At 42.1% G+C, this 14,439-nt stretch overlaps 1 protein-coding gene across 1 annotated transcript in view; it reads right to left on the bottom strand.

Annotated features, from left to right (window-relative positions):
* MCM3AP (minichromosome maintenance complex component 3 associated protein) overlaps positions 1-14,439 on the bottom strand; it is a 556,273-nt gene that overhangs the window by 306,251 nt on the left and 235,583 nt on the right. Inside the window, 4 exon segments of the mRNA XM_033944925.1 lie at positions 11,102-11,421; positions 11,805-12,046; positions 12,314-12,474; positions 12,678-12,840. Coding sequence (XP_033800816.1) covers positions 11,102-11,421; positions 11,805-12,046; positions 12,314-12,474; positions 12,678-12,840 — 886 coding nt within the window.

A 14,439-nucleotide genomic window follows, 5' to 3' on the forward strand; every position in this document is an offset into this window, starting at 1 on the left:
TGAGAGAAGTTGAGAAAAAAAGAAATAGGAATTATTTAAAATTGCTGATTTAAAAAAAAAAAAAAATATTAAAAAATAATAGTAAGTGAGAAGGTTTTAAATATTAAAAGAAGTTTTAAAAAAGAAAGTTTTTAGATTAGATTTAAATAAGTTCAGGTCTTTGGTTTCTCTAATGTATAAAGGAAGAGCATTCCAAGTAAGGGGAGCCATGACTGAGAATATGTCGTGACGTCTGGTTCCGATGATCTTTAGAGAAGGTACAGAAAGTGTTCCTAAAGCAGTTGATCTTAATGCTCGGGACGAGCTATATGGAATTAATAGTTGATCTATAAATAAAGGTTCATTATTGAGTAGAGTTTTGAAAGTTAGAAGTGATATTTTATAGGTTATTCGTTGATTAATCGGGAGCCAGTGTGAGTCTATTAAAAAGGGTGTTACGTGATCGTATTTTTTGCCATTATGAATGATTTTAACTGCAGTATTTTGTATTATTTGTAGACGTTTTTTTTCTTTTTGTGTAATGTTTAATAAGAGTGAATTACAATAGTCTAATTTGGACATGACCAAAGAGTGTATTAAAATATTCAATGATTTAGGTTCCAGAAATTTAGACATCGAGCGGATTAGGCGCAAGCGAAAAAAACAGCATTTTACCACATTGCTGATATGTTCATGGTATGAGAATTTGTCATCAATAGTGACTCCTAATAATTTTAGTGATGATACTATTTTAATTGGTAGGTTGCTTATTAGAAAAGGCGCTGACAGTGTTAATCCTTGCTTCATTGGAAAAAATAAGGCTTTGGTTTTGGTAATGTTTAATGCTAATTTGTTTTGTGAGAGCCAGTTTTTTATTTTTTCAAGTTTTTGATTAATTGCAAGTATTTCATTGGTGTTTTCGGGATTAAATGAATGAACAAGCTGAATGTCATCGGCATACGCATAAATAGTGAAACCGATAGATTGGCTCAAACTAAGTAAGGGTGAAAGAAAAACGTTGAATAATAGTGGAGAAAGAATGGAGCCCTGTGGGATTCCATAATTCTGAGAGAATAGTTTAGAGTTTGCATTATTGAAATTTACTGTTGAAGAACGATCGGCTAAAAAGGAAGTGAACCATTGTAATGAAGTGTTACAGACACCTATATTTTGTAATCGGTCCAATAAAAGCGAGTGGTCGATAGTGTCGAAAGCAGCTGAGAGATCAAGGGAAAAAAGAATAATGGAAGGTGAATTGCTCTGGACTCTGGAGCTGCTCAGTGATCTTTTTTTTCTCTATCTGCCTGTGAAGTGGGGGGGAGGGGTAGAGGCCTGGTAGGTGTTGGCAGTGTGTTGAGGGAGACAGTTAATGTTTGGCAGTGGGTGAGATATTAAGATGTTTTGTATTTTCTCCTGTAGGAAGCTGTAGGAAGCAGGAGTCCTCATTTACTAGGGTTGTTGGGGTTTGTCCTCCTGGGCTTTTGTCCGACTGTTGCTCCTTGGCTGCTGGGCTCTGACTGTACTCCACCTCCTGCTGAACCCCTGGGCATGGCCTCGGATCACTGGGGATCCCAGAGAACCACCACCATCCTACACCATTCTCACCATCTACCAGGGGTACCAGGCCCCACAAGGAGAAGGGAGAGAGAGAGAGAGACGGGAACAGATGATGGAAGTGGGGAGAACTTGTGCCGTCAGCATCAGGCACATATGGCAAGCTGAAAAGAGGGAATGGGGCCAGGGGGCCCAGTGTACTTGTGTGCCTAGGGGCCCGCAAAGAATTAATCCTGACTTGCCCAGAAGGGAGAAAGGGCGTGAGACTTGAGAAGACTTGATAGGGAGGGAGCACAAACTTAGGAAAAATGACGGAAGGAAGGAGGGAGGAACTTAGGACACAGAATGAAGGGAAAGAGAGGGAAGCATGAGCCATAAGATGGAAGAATGGAGGGATTGAGGGAAAGAGATGCAGAGGTGAGGGAGATAATAGAAAGGGAGAATTGGGTGTCTGAGAGAGGGAAACAGATGGTGCAACTGGGGAGATAAAGAAAGAGAACTGTTGGGCAGAGAGAGGAGGGACGGAGACAGAGAGAGAATTATTGGACATGGTGGTGGGAGAAGAGTGAGGTAGAAATGCATGGGCGCACTGTGAGCGGTGTATGTGGAGGATCACTCAGTCAGGGTATTACTGCTTTTTGGGGTTCCTCTCTACAGTGTCCCTTTAATGAAGGTTTATTATTAGGTACATTCATCTTCTATATTAGTGATTGCATATTTGGGACCTGCTCAACCTTTTTTTTGCTCATCGGCTAGTGTTAGTGCGGCCCCAATGCGGATGGACACCCCTGCTCTAAATCAAAGATGTTTTCTTTGGGCAGGTAGAATTGATATGGGAGTGCACACTTCTTTGAGGTCTAGAGAACAAAGCCAATCATCCTTCTCCAACTGCAGCAATAGTGTCCCAAGAGAGACCATATGAAACCTCTCTTTCAATAAGTATTTGTTGAGTGAACAGAGGTTGAGAATTGGGTGAAGACCTCCCATCTGTTTTGGTATCAGTAGAACACTCGGTCTTGCAGAGAAACTTCTATTGCACTGAGCTGGATGGGAGCTAAGAGCTCTTGACAAATGAGGGTCTTCTGAAGAGAGTTGGTGGGTGGATTGGAGGTTCTTATTAAGCTCAGAGTATAATCCTGAGTCACTACTTGGTACACCCACTAGATCAAAGTTATAAGAGTCCAGCACTGATGGAAATAATGAAGTATCCCTCTGATGAGGAGATTTGGAGGGAGATTGATTGAGACTTTGTCTATGTTCTCTAGGAGGGAGTCAAAAAAAAGGATGACTGTTTTTAGACAGACTAAGATTGTGACTTTTGCTGTCTTTCTTGTCTAGACCAGTGTTCTTCAACTGCTGGTCCAAAGTGCGATCGATGTGGTTTTTTATCTTCTGACTAGCTCCCTCTTCCTCACTGCCGCATTGCATAAAGCTGCAGGCAATGGCTCCTACGCGCATCCTGCGCCTGAACTAGAAGCCTTCTCTCTGACGTCGCAACATCAGAGGGAAGGCTTCCAGACAAGGCGCAGGACGCGTGAGGAGAAGCTACCCGCAGCTTTGTGCATTGCTTCAGTGAGGAAGAGGGAGCCGGCCAGAAGATAACACTGTGAACGGCATAAAATGGCCAGGCGGGAGCAGGCCAGAAGGTAAGACACAGCATGGAGGGGCGGAGACAACAAAGGTAGGGGGAATGATTTTATTTTTGAATTTAGTGATTGAATTGTGTCAATTTTGAGAATTTACATATGCTGTCTGTATTTTGCACTGTTCAGGAAAATATACATTTGTTTCTTTTTCTCTGGGATTGTACTGCAGGTAGAGTCTTGCATCTTAGAGTTTGTTTGTATATATTTTTAGTTTTTGGTCCCGTATTTGCATAGGAGTTATCTGTGTTCTGGTAGGAATGAATGTTGAGAAGCATACAGTATGCTTTGTGTAGTTTAATTTTGTGGTCAACCATTATATGTTGTTAATAAGATTATATTGTGTGTATATATGAAAAATGAATGGAAAAAATGGTATTACAATTACAGTACAACCTTGGATTGCAAGTAACTTGGTTTGCGTGTTGCAAGACAAGCAAAACATTTTACTAAATTTTAACTTGATATACAAGCAAAGTCTTGCAATATGAGTACATACAGTATACACGAATCACATCATCATAACTGAGCCGATGGTTCTTCTCTCTCTGACGCTGTGGGAGGGTAGTGACTATTCTAAATGAGTGAGGTCTTACAATACAAGTATATATAGTATTTTGTATTAAAGTTTTTGGGTTGTGGAACGAATCATCTGAGTTTCCATTATTTCCTATGGGGAAATTCGCTTTGATATACGAGTGCTTTGGATTACAAGCATGCTTCTGGAGCGAATTATGCTCGCAAACCAAGGTTTTATTGTAGTACTATTATGGGGGCGGGGACTAGACAGTCTTTGGAACTTCAGAAAAGCTGTGAAAACATTCCTCTTTACAAACCCAGCTCCTTGAAAACCCACCCCAGACGGCTGGATCTCAAAGACACCACCTAATATAACAAACGTAATCTCACTAAAACTCGCATGCCACCGCAAATGTAACATGAATTACTACCACATTCTCTGACAACAAAAATGCACCCACCAGCAAAGAAAAGCTATTTTATCTCCATGTAATATCTATACTGAAAGTGCTGCAATTTAAACCATCCTATGTCCACTGTCTGTATTTTTAAGTCTGCATGTTATGTCTACATTGTAAATGCTATAATCTAAACCCCTTTGTCCATACTGTAAAGTATATATTTCTCACTAAAACCTGTCCTACCCATACTATGAATGTACTCTTGTAACCCGTTCTGGGCTCCTTTTGGGAGGATGGGCTAAATAAATAAATAAATAAAAGATTGGGTGGAGATGGGCAGGGTCTGGCCCACGACTTAGACCAGTATTCTTTAACCGCCGGTCCGCAAAATGATTATTTTATTTCCGCCGGTCCATAGGTGTAAAAAGGTTGAAGAACACTGGTCTAGACCATTTTTGGTTATTCAACCATGCAGACAAAAAAGGCTGATTGTAGCGATGACTAGGATTATAATAGGAGATGCAGCTAGACATGAGACAATTGAGAAGATTGAGATGTCTTGAGCTTTCAAAAGAGTTTTCATGAAATCATTATTCTTTTTAATCTTGTCTGCAGCTTCTTCCGTGCATTCTCCAAAGAGATCATCTTCTTTGTAGGGAACACTAGAGCCCTGCCTTTGATCCTGTCTTGCTAAATCTTTATAGGCTCTGTTGGTCTCGATCCCGCTCCTCAAAATTAGGAAGTAACTTCAGAGGGGGCAGAATCAAGATTGGAACAGCCCTTAGCAATTTGGCAAAGGTAAAAGCCCCCCGTGGCGCCTGGCTTCGTTATTGCCAGCCGGTTTAGCAGGACCAAGACAGGACTGAAGGCAGGGCTGCTCACAATCCAGATGTGCCACAGACTCCTCACTACCCCATTCCTCCCGGTGGCTGGCAAACAGTATGGAGGACTGCTGCAGCTGGCAGCGGGAGGAATCAGCTGCCTACCTCGCATGTCGGGCCTGCCTCTGACCCACGAATCCATTCCCTACAGCCCAGTAGGCTTAAATTTGGATATTTTTTAAACTACAGTAGTAGACTCAAATATAAACTGAGAGCCCCATTTTGGGGCCTTTTTATAATCCCAAAATATCGGCTTATATTTGAGTATATACGGTACATAAGGGAAAGGAATTAGTAGGACAGTGGCATGAATACCATGTATGTTTTCAGTTTCTAGAATACTGTCAGTTGCATGTGCAACTCACAGTCAATTTACAGCAGCTGTTGTTGTGGTATAAGCAACTGCACCTAAATGTTAACTTACACCAGTATTTTATAATAGCAATTACATGTGTAACTGTGGTATAGAATTCATGCTTAATACACAGCATCCCAGTACCTATATTTTGGCAATCTTTACAGAATTCACTCCTTAATCTAGTTTGAAGCTAGTGGGGAAAGAGAGGGGGAAAAGAAGCAAATTAGAGAATGATACTCAAAGCAGTCAGAAAAACATCTCCTCGGAGTTCAAGAATGTGTTCAGTTGGCAGAGCTTACAAATAAAAACTGAAAACACTAATACTTTAATGGCAGTGTGGGAACTCCCTCACACTCATCATAAGGAAAAATTATGTTCTTACCTGTTAATTTTCCTTCCTTTAGAAGCAGCAGATGAATCCAGAAACCAATGGGTTAGCACACATCTACCAGCAGGCGGAGATAGAGAAACTGATTAACAGGTGGTCCTATTGGCTGGCACTCCTCCTGTATCTTCAGTATAGCTCCTTGTTCAAGCATCCGTAACCATCAATAGGCATAGCATGTAAAAAACTTCCTTCCCATAACAAATCTCAAAAGGCAATAATACAGAATACAACCATCAATAATAACAAACTTTGAAAGTTGCAAAAGAAACAACCAACAGTAAATATCCAGAAAGGGTGGGGCTCTGGATTCATCTGCTGCATCTAAAGGAAAGAAAATTAACAGGTAAGAACATAATTTTTCCTTCCTTAGCAACAGCAGCAGATGAATCCAGAGACCAATGGGATGTAGCAAAGCAATCCTCAATCTGGGTGGGAAGCAAACGCCGCCTCCGCAACAACCGAAGCACTAAACGCATCCACTGCATGTGCCCCCACATCCAACCAGTAATGCTGAAAGAAAGCACTCTTGGAAGACCAAGTAGGTGCGAGACAAAACTCCGCCAAGGAAAAAAACCTCTGGACCGAGTCCAAGAAGTAGCCATCGCTCTGGCGGAATGGTCATGAAGTTCTTTCGCCAACCGCTTCCCTGCCATCAAGCAAGCATAAATAATTGCCCTCCTAGACCCATCGAGCGATGGAGGCTTTGAACATCGCCATACATTTGAGGTGTCCCTTGAAGAATACAAAAAGGTGATCTAAACAACTAAAAGTCGTTAGAAACCTAGCTCCCGGAGAACGCTATGCACTTTCAAAAAAATGAAGTGAATAAAAGCACGTCTCCCCATTTCTCCTCACAGGAATAAGGAATAGAAAAGTGAGAGTGTCATAAAAGAAAGGATGACACCTTCTTAGAAAGAAATTGTGGTACTGTCTGAACTGACACCCCAGATTTTGTAAATCGGAAATAGGAATCCCCACCGAACAAGGCCTGCAACTCAGCAAACCGCCGAGCTGAAGCCATGGCCACAAGAAACCCCGTATTCAATGGCACAGCCCTTTAGAGTCTCAAAAGACAAGGATGAAATGAAGCCTTCGGTAAACTGCGAAGAAGTACCTTAACACTGTACTCCGGGGACAGAGCTTTCTAAGAGGTGTACGAATATACCGTACTCTGTTTAGGAACTGAACTACATGAAGCTGAGAAGTAAGTGAAGAGCAATATACCTAGCCCTTGTAACAAGCTAAGAATGGCACTTGAAGCTGAAGGGAATTGAACGCTAAGCCCTTGGCAATACACTTGTGCCAAAAAAGAACTCTGGAAGGGTGCAAATGTTGAGAAGTACCCAAGAAAGGAAAAACCTCCGAAAGGAAGCAGAAGCCACAGGTGAAGACATCTGTATCACCTGGATAAGAGAAGAAACAACCTTTTCAAAAGCTTTTCAAAACTTTTCAAAAGCTAGGACGTAATACCAAAGTAGTACGAATATCCATGTTGATCGGACCCCAGGTGAGCAAATCTGGAGATACCAGGAAACTCAACAGTCCAGCTGTCTAAAGACTCATCAGATCTGCATAGCAAGGATGGCGCAGCCAATCCAGAGATTCTACAAATACTGTGCCCTGAAAGCGAGCTTGAGATGGCAAATCCAAGCCATCATCAGCTAGGGGAAAACACTGAAAAAAGAGAAACCAGAGGCGAGAAAGAAGCCACGCTGCTACCCCCTCTGACTCCCACTCCCTGTGCCCGCCGAAGAAGCTAGGAAGCTTAAAATTTCAAGACAAGGCCAAGAGGTCTAGTTCCAGGAGATCTCACTTTCATAAAAAGAGCTAGAATGCCTGAGCCAAAATTCTCAATATTTAGGATGTAGAAGATTTCACTATTACTAACATTTACACTTTCTAGAGCGTACACAGCGCTGTACACTGTAACATACAATAAATGGGCCATGCTCAGATTTCACGGAGAGAAAGTCTATCCAAACTCTTTTCCTGACCCATAAAATGATCTGCCAACAGAAGAGGAAGATGAGGGTCCACCCATTGAAGTAGAACCATAACTTTACCTGCCAACTGAGTACATCACCTACTGCCCAGGCTGTAGAGAAATACCCCCATCATAATACTGACTGAAAAGTCCTTCAGCTTCATTCCGGAAGAATGATCTGAAAGTCCAGAAAGGTAGCCTGACCATGCTCCAGAGTAGAAGAATGAACAAGTACTGAGTCGCCTCTTAAGACCAGACTCCTAGAGCTGAGGATGGAAGGCACCGAGCCCCCCAACCCGACAGCCCGGGATGTTTGGTGACCATGAGCTAGTCCAGCAAAGATCGAGGCATTCCTTTGAAAAGAGAAATCTTGCTGAGCCACCAAATCATACAAAGTGATGCTTGAGGAGCCTACCAAATAATTGGAGTCCTGAGATACCGGGAACCACCGGAACAAAAGCGACTGCTGTAGCGTTATAATGGGAAAGCAAGCCGAAGTTCCCAGTGGAGTCAGCAACATGGATCCTAGAACCTGTACAGAATTCCATACTCTTGGTCATGGTGACCAAAGAAGAATGCAAACCTGAGACTGTGACCCATCGCCCTAGTCTCTGGGAAGAAACACATTTCTCTCCTATATGAATAAAAACATCTCCCCCATATATCTATAAATAGTACAGGAGAAAAGAGCACTGTGCAAATTCGAAAATTCACGTCCAAAGAACTGAGGAAAAGAAACCACCCTTTTCATGTCAGTCAAATGGCCTGACTGGAAGATGTCTGAATCAAGCAGTCAGTCAAGAAGAAAGTAGATGAATCACCTGGTAGTGCCAAAACGGTACCACTGTCCACATTTTCTAAAATGTTCGTGAAGCCCTGGGTAGGCGAAATGGCATGTGCCAAAACTAAAAGCACTGCTCCAAAAAAGGCAAGCAAACCTAGTGCCGATTCGGAGTCCATAGTGAAAATGTAAATATTCTCCTAGTTTTTCTGCAGAAATGTGTAAGCCTGAGAAACTAATTCAGCAGAATGGGATCCAGTCTGCCCAAAGCACCATGCAGTAAGTGGAACAATGTCCCTTAGTTCCTGAAGGACTACAAGAACTGCTCTGAGGACCAGTAACACTTAAAAGGGAAACACAAAACAGAGACTCCAAGAACGAACCGGAAACCTGAGGCGGATGCAAAGTTGCAAGCATCCTGAAAAATGTTTACAGCCCCCTGACCTGACATTATAGCGTCTTCCCCCTTATGAGAAAGCCTAAAGAGTCATTGGAAGAAGTCAAGATCCCCTCAGAATGAAGTGCCGAAGGTCAGGGAATGGCAGGATGAGAACTGTAGGATCTATAAGAAGAAAGAAATTCTCCTAGGAAAAATCAAGTTTCGCAATGTAAAGAGGAGTATACTGGAACCATGAAAACAGTACTAACTCCACGCAACGTGAGCGAAATATGTATGTCCTTTAAAGTGAATACGTACTAGACGCAATCAAGATGCTGCATCTACCGCCCCGTGGAAAATAACAGCATCCTAACAGGTATCAGACAAAGCTCACATTGGTAATGAGAGCTTCAGGGATGAGGTTAACAGCCACATAGCGCGTGCTCCTCTGCGGGTTTGAAAGAATAGGTAACTGGCTCCTGGTTAGAAGGAGCTGTACAGCCCTTCCTGTCTGGTCAGGGGGTCCATCTAGCATGTGCCATGAGAAAATGGTGACAGGAGAAACCAGCGTGATAAGCATCTGAAGTCCAGGCCCCTTCATAAATAGAGAAAGAGAGTCCTGGCCGCAGGAAGATGCGAAGTGTCATTATGCCCAAAGAGACAGCCCGAACTTGGAAACTGTTTGTACTACCTTTAGGCATATATATTCTATGCCACTACTAGACACATGCAGTGCAGTATAGAAGCCCAAATAAGAAGGACAGTTACCAAAAGACAAAAGCTCAATCTGCAGGGACCCCAAGAGAGACAATGAGATACCCGTGTGAAATACTGCTGATCTCACTGTGCCGTGTCGACCCAGTCCGGAGACAAACCGAGACCTAGCACAGGTCAGAGTCTCACTGGTAATCTCCTTGAGTGCTAACCTCAGAGTCCGAATAAACTAGCAGCTTCCTGCTGTATTCAAGTGAATATTCCTGCTGTATTCAAGTGAATAATCCTGCTGTATTCAAGTGAAATGCGGTGCTTCCCACAGCGCTGGAAAAACATGTCTCATTTCATGCGCGCTGCTATAAACCGGCACCTGCACAATCAGCTGTACATGGTCGTGACAAACACCTACGGAAGAGAGCCTAGGAATAAACAGGACTACTACTGCTGCACTGAAACCCAATGAAGAGAACAAGTGCGAGCATGAAATCGCACCGCTACTGCCGCGGTGTAACCAACAAGGAAACCAAGAGCGTGCATGCAAAGGGCGGGAAAGTCCCGGCTCCCTCAACTGATTTCTAGTCATAAAAAAACTTAGCCTCAATAAAATATCCATTCCTTAAATGTACATTGACCGAATCCACAGTACTAAGACTTCCAAACAGAACCTGAAGTTCAAACAACAGTAAAAAACACATATATACTCACAAGCTTGTTAGGGCCAGTTGAAGCCAGTAAGAGCTGGTTGTGCAGCACTAACAGGGCAGAATGTAGCAACTGTGGTCTCCTTTTTTTTTTTTTTTTAAACAGAGAAGGGAAAGAAGAAAAAAAAAAATTGAGACCCAGTCAGACTCTCTAGCAATGGAGGGAGGGTGAGGCAGGGACCTGGGGAGACCCAGGTTTAACCCCTAAAGCCGGCACCATTCAGCTGACACCCCTGTCTCACTGAAGAGAAACCTCAACAGGAGAATAAAATTGCCATCTCACTGAAGAGAAACCTCAACAGGAGAAAATAATTTTCCAGTCACAGCCAGAATTCAGGAGCTAGTTGAATAACGACCATCACCTGCTGGGAGATAGAGCATACTTAAGATACAGGAGGAGTGTCAGCCAATAGGACCACCTTTTAATCAGTTTCTCTATCTCTGCCTGCTGGTATCCCATTGGTCTCTGGATTCATCTGCTGCTGTTGTTAAGGAACGTTGTTATTGTTCTAAGCCCTAAGACACTACTAAAAGAAGAATTACCAGTCCAAAATTGGACTCTTGATTAAACATATTAAGTGCTGCTCTTAGACAGAAGTTCTACTCGTAACAATGTAAGTATATACACTGAGTGTTAGCAGTAAATTTGAGAGATTAAGATCATACTCCTCATACTCTTGCTTAGGAGTGAGATTCACTCCTGTTAATGGTATGATCAAAACACACATATTTGGAGAAACTGTTCCGACATAAGCTCTATCTAGATCTTGCTCAGACTCTGAAATGATAGATATACCAAAGAAAAGAGTAATTTCTTACCTCAGTGGTATAGGTTAGCTTAGGTTCAGGTAGTGGTTGATTGAGTTCAACAGTAGGCTGGAAGAGCAACTGTGTTAGTCCAGTGCCAACAGGAAGTGTTACATGAGCTGAAGATACTTCTGGAGGTGCCGTGGCTGCATAATGAATTATTATGGATGCTGATGTTGCTGGACATTCTTTTGATGCTAGAGGTACTGCTTCAGGCAGTACTTTAGAAAACAGTGGTTGGGAAATAAGTGTAGGACAGAAAAGTACAGACTCGGGCTCTGCCTTAACCACTGGCTTATCCAACCCAAAACCTCTCTCTTCAACAGTTTCACCTGTTTTTAAGAAAAGTAATAAGAATATCAGACAAAAAAAACAAAAAAGAAACAGATAAGGAACATGGGCAGAAGGGAAAAGCAGAGGAAAAAAGAGAGATAAACTAGAAATGAAGATAGGTAATTAAAATCCTAGTATTGTATAAGATTTGATCACTAGCTGATTATATCAGCTACAAGAGCTTTGAATTATATTTTCTCTCACTAAGTAAGAAATGGAATTAAAACTATATATGTGGGTGGCTGTGTGAGAGCGTGGAAGGCAAGAAGTATATCTCAAAATTACTATGTTAGCTTTCCTCACTATAGAATACCACTGGATAAAGCTAAAACATTTTCTCATCACAAAAGTTTGTAATTGGCTCTGGACATGTGGGGCTTACCTGATGCTTCTAAATTTGTTTTTATGTTGGCATAGCTGGATTCTGTTGCAAGGTTCTCCCCAGTGTATCTGTTCTGACAGTTGAAGCTACAAACAGGGATGTGCTGATACATAGGTGGCAAAAGGCCACCATTTATAATCTCTCCAATGGACACACTTCGTTTTTGATCAATCAGAAGAGACTTTTGTGGCTTGCAGAACCCTTCAGGCTCCAAGAAGCTGCTACGATTCAGATCAACATAGCTATGCCCCAAAACAAATCAAACAAAAATAAGCTAACATCAGAGGCAATGAGGCAAACAGATTATGCAGAGGCAGAATATAAGTGACAGTGAGTGTAAAAATAATGGGAGAGATAAATGGAGAGAGAAAGTTGGGAATTGGTGTACAGGGGTGGTAAGAGGCAGAAGGGTCAGAAGGAAGAAATTATGTACAGGATAGGTGGTCAGTGATGGGTATACAAGAGGCATTAAGTTTGAGACAGCGTATGGAAGAGTGAAGGTGCTTTACCCTTCAGAGATGCTCAGCCCATAGGACATGAGAAAGTCTGTGGCTTCCTCAGAGTCTTGAAAGAGTAACATGTGCCCAAGGTTCTCAAGAGGAAAGGCTGTTGATCTCTGATTGCTGACTGTGTATGCAAAATTTAGAGCCCTCAGTGCATCTCTCCGAACCTTAACAGGAAAAGAGTGAAAGAGAGGCACTTACTAATAGAGTATATTCTTTTTAAAAAAAAAGATTTATGAAAACACACAATGTACAGTGTAAATTAGTCCTTTAGCATCCATGGAAGGTGGGCAAACCCAAAGCAGCAATTTAAGAAACAAGCACTAGTAAGATGCTTACAGTCACAACCTATTGTACATTGTCTTCTCACCTGATTGAAGTAGCAGTGTAAAATGCAAGCGTTGAGGTATGATGCAATCCTGACCAGTCGAAAAAAACGCACAAAGTTGTTGCTGTTAAGTGCAGCAAAGGCTTGAACTGCAAACTTGACCTCAGCGGAGTTTCTGATAGTCGAACGAAACTGTTGCACTTCTCTGTTGACACAACATACATATGAGATATAAACTTTATTATTAAAGATGTATAAAATGAATTAAATCAAGCACCAGTGACATAGTAACATACACTGTGAACCCAAAAAAATATAAACATCAAAATATTTTTTGTCTTATCTTCCACAGAACTCAGTTAATTCTTATAAAATGTAGAGCATCATGTCCTGAATGAAGTTGATGTAAAATGTAAATATTTCCCACTGAATCACACTACCTTGTGAAAATAAATTGTGAACAGAATAAAAACACATCAAAAATTTTTATGGTGTGTCTTGCAGAAAAATGTAAAGTCAAAAAGAAATGTTTCAGTTAAGAAGATGTTTGAAGTGCACTCCCTTTGCCTGAAGGCATGCCCTCAGCCTTGGCCAGCACTGATCTATGGACTTGTCAACAACACTCTGCTTCAGCTCAGCCCAAACAGAGATGAGATGCTGTTTAAGGTCTTCAACGTCAGATATCATTGTCTGGTAGACGCATTCCTGTATCATCCCCCAGATCTGGTAGTCAACTGGGTTTAGGTCTGGTGAATTCGCAGGCCAGAGGTCTGGACCAATGAATTCTGGGATCTCCCGATGTAGCAGTTCTAAGGTGTCCTTTGCCCAATGTGCTGGAGCATTGTCCTGTTGGAAGATAAAGTAGTCACCTGACATGCGACGGATCGCTGACAACAGATTCTATGTCAAGAGGACACCCGGAAGTATGCACCATTGATTTTAAACCCCAGGATTAATGAAGAACAGATCTGTGAATCAGAGTTTCAAGATTGTGACTGAGACCATGACTGATTGGCTGAAGGTCAGGCGGGTCTGTAGTAGACATTTGGCATTAACCTCACACTTCAGTGTTGTTGAAGGCATGTACAAGCGATCATTGTGTGTGTTAATCGGTGGAGCTACTGTAAATATATATTCATCTGTAAACCAAATGAAGCTGACGTTATGCTCTGGGTACTTGGTCAAAAGCTGTTTGCACTGTTGCAAGCATGTGTCTTTGTTGTGTAAAGTTAACTCTTGGGCATGATGCTTTTTAAGACATTTTAATTTCAAATCATCATGAATTACTATATTTTTCACTCCATAAGACACACCCTAGATTTGGAGTAGGAAAACCAGAAAAAAAACATTCTGAACCAAATTGTGTACTAATTTGGTTCTGCACCCAGCCCCCTCACTCCCTGCCAGGCTCTGCCCCAACCCCACACTCCTTGCCAGGCTCTGCACCCTGTCCCCCTCCCTGCCAGGCTCTGCACCCTGTCTCCCCTTCCATGCCAGGCTGTTCCTTTCATTTTTCATATACACACAATACACACAGCAGATATAAATTATCAAAACTGACACATTTTGATCACTAAATTGAAAATAAAATTATTTTTCCTACCTTTCCTTCCTTTCTTTCTTCACACAGGCCCAATAATTGTCTCTTTCAATTCCCTCCCTCCTTTGTCCCAAGTTCGTGCCCTCTCCCACTCACTGCCTTCTAAGCCTTTGTTCTTCGACCTATCTCCCTCCCATGTCCCAAGTTCGTGCCCACTCCCACTCACTGCATTCCAGCCTTTGTTCTTTGACCAACCTTCCTCCC

The sequence above is a fragment of the Geotrypetes seraphini genome, chromosome 5, assembly GCF_902459505.1.
Source record: "Geotrypetes seraphini chromosome 5, aGeoSer1.1, whole genome shotgun sequence".
NCBI classification, from domain to species: Eukaryota; Metazoa; Chordata; class Amphibia; order Gymnophiona; family Dermophiidae; genus Geotrypetes; species Geotrypetes seraphini.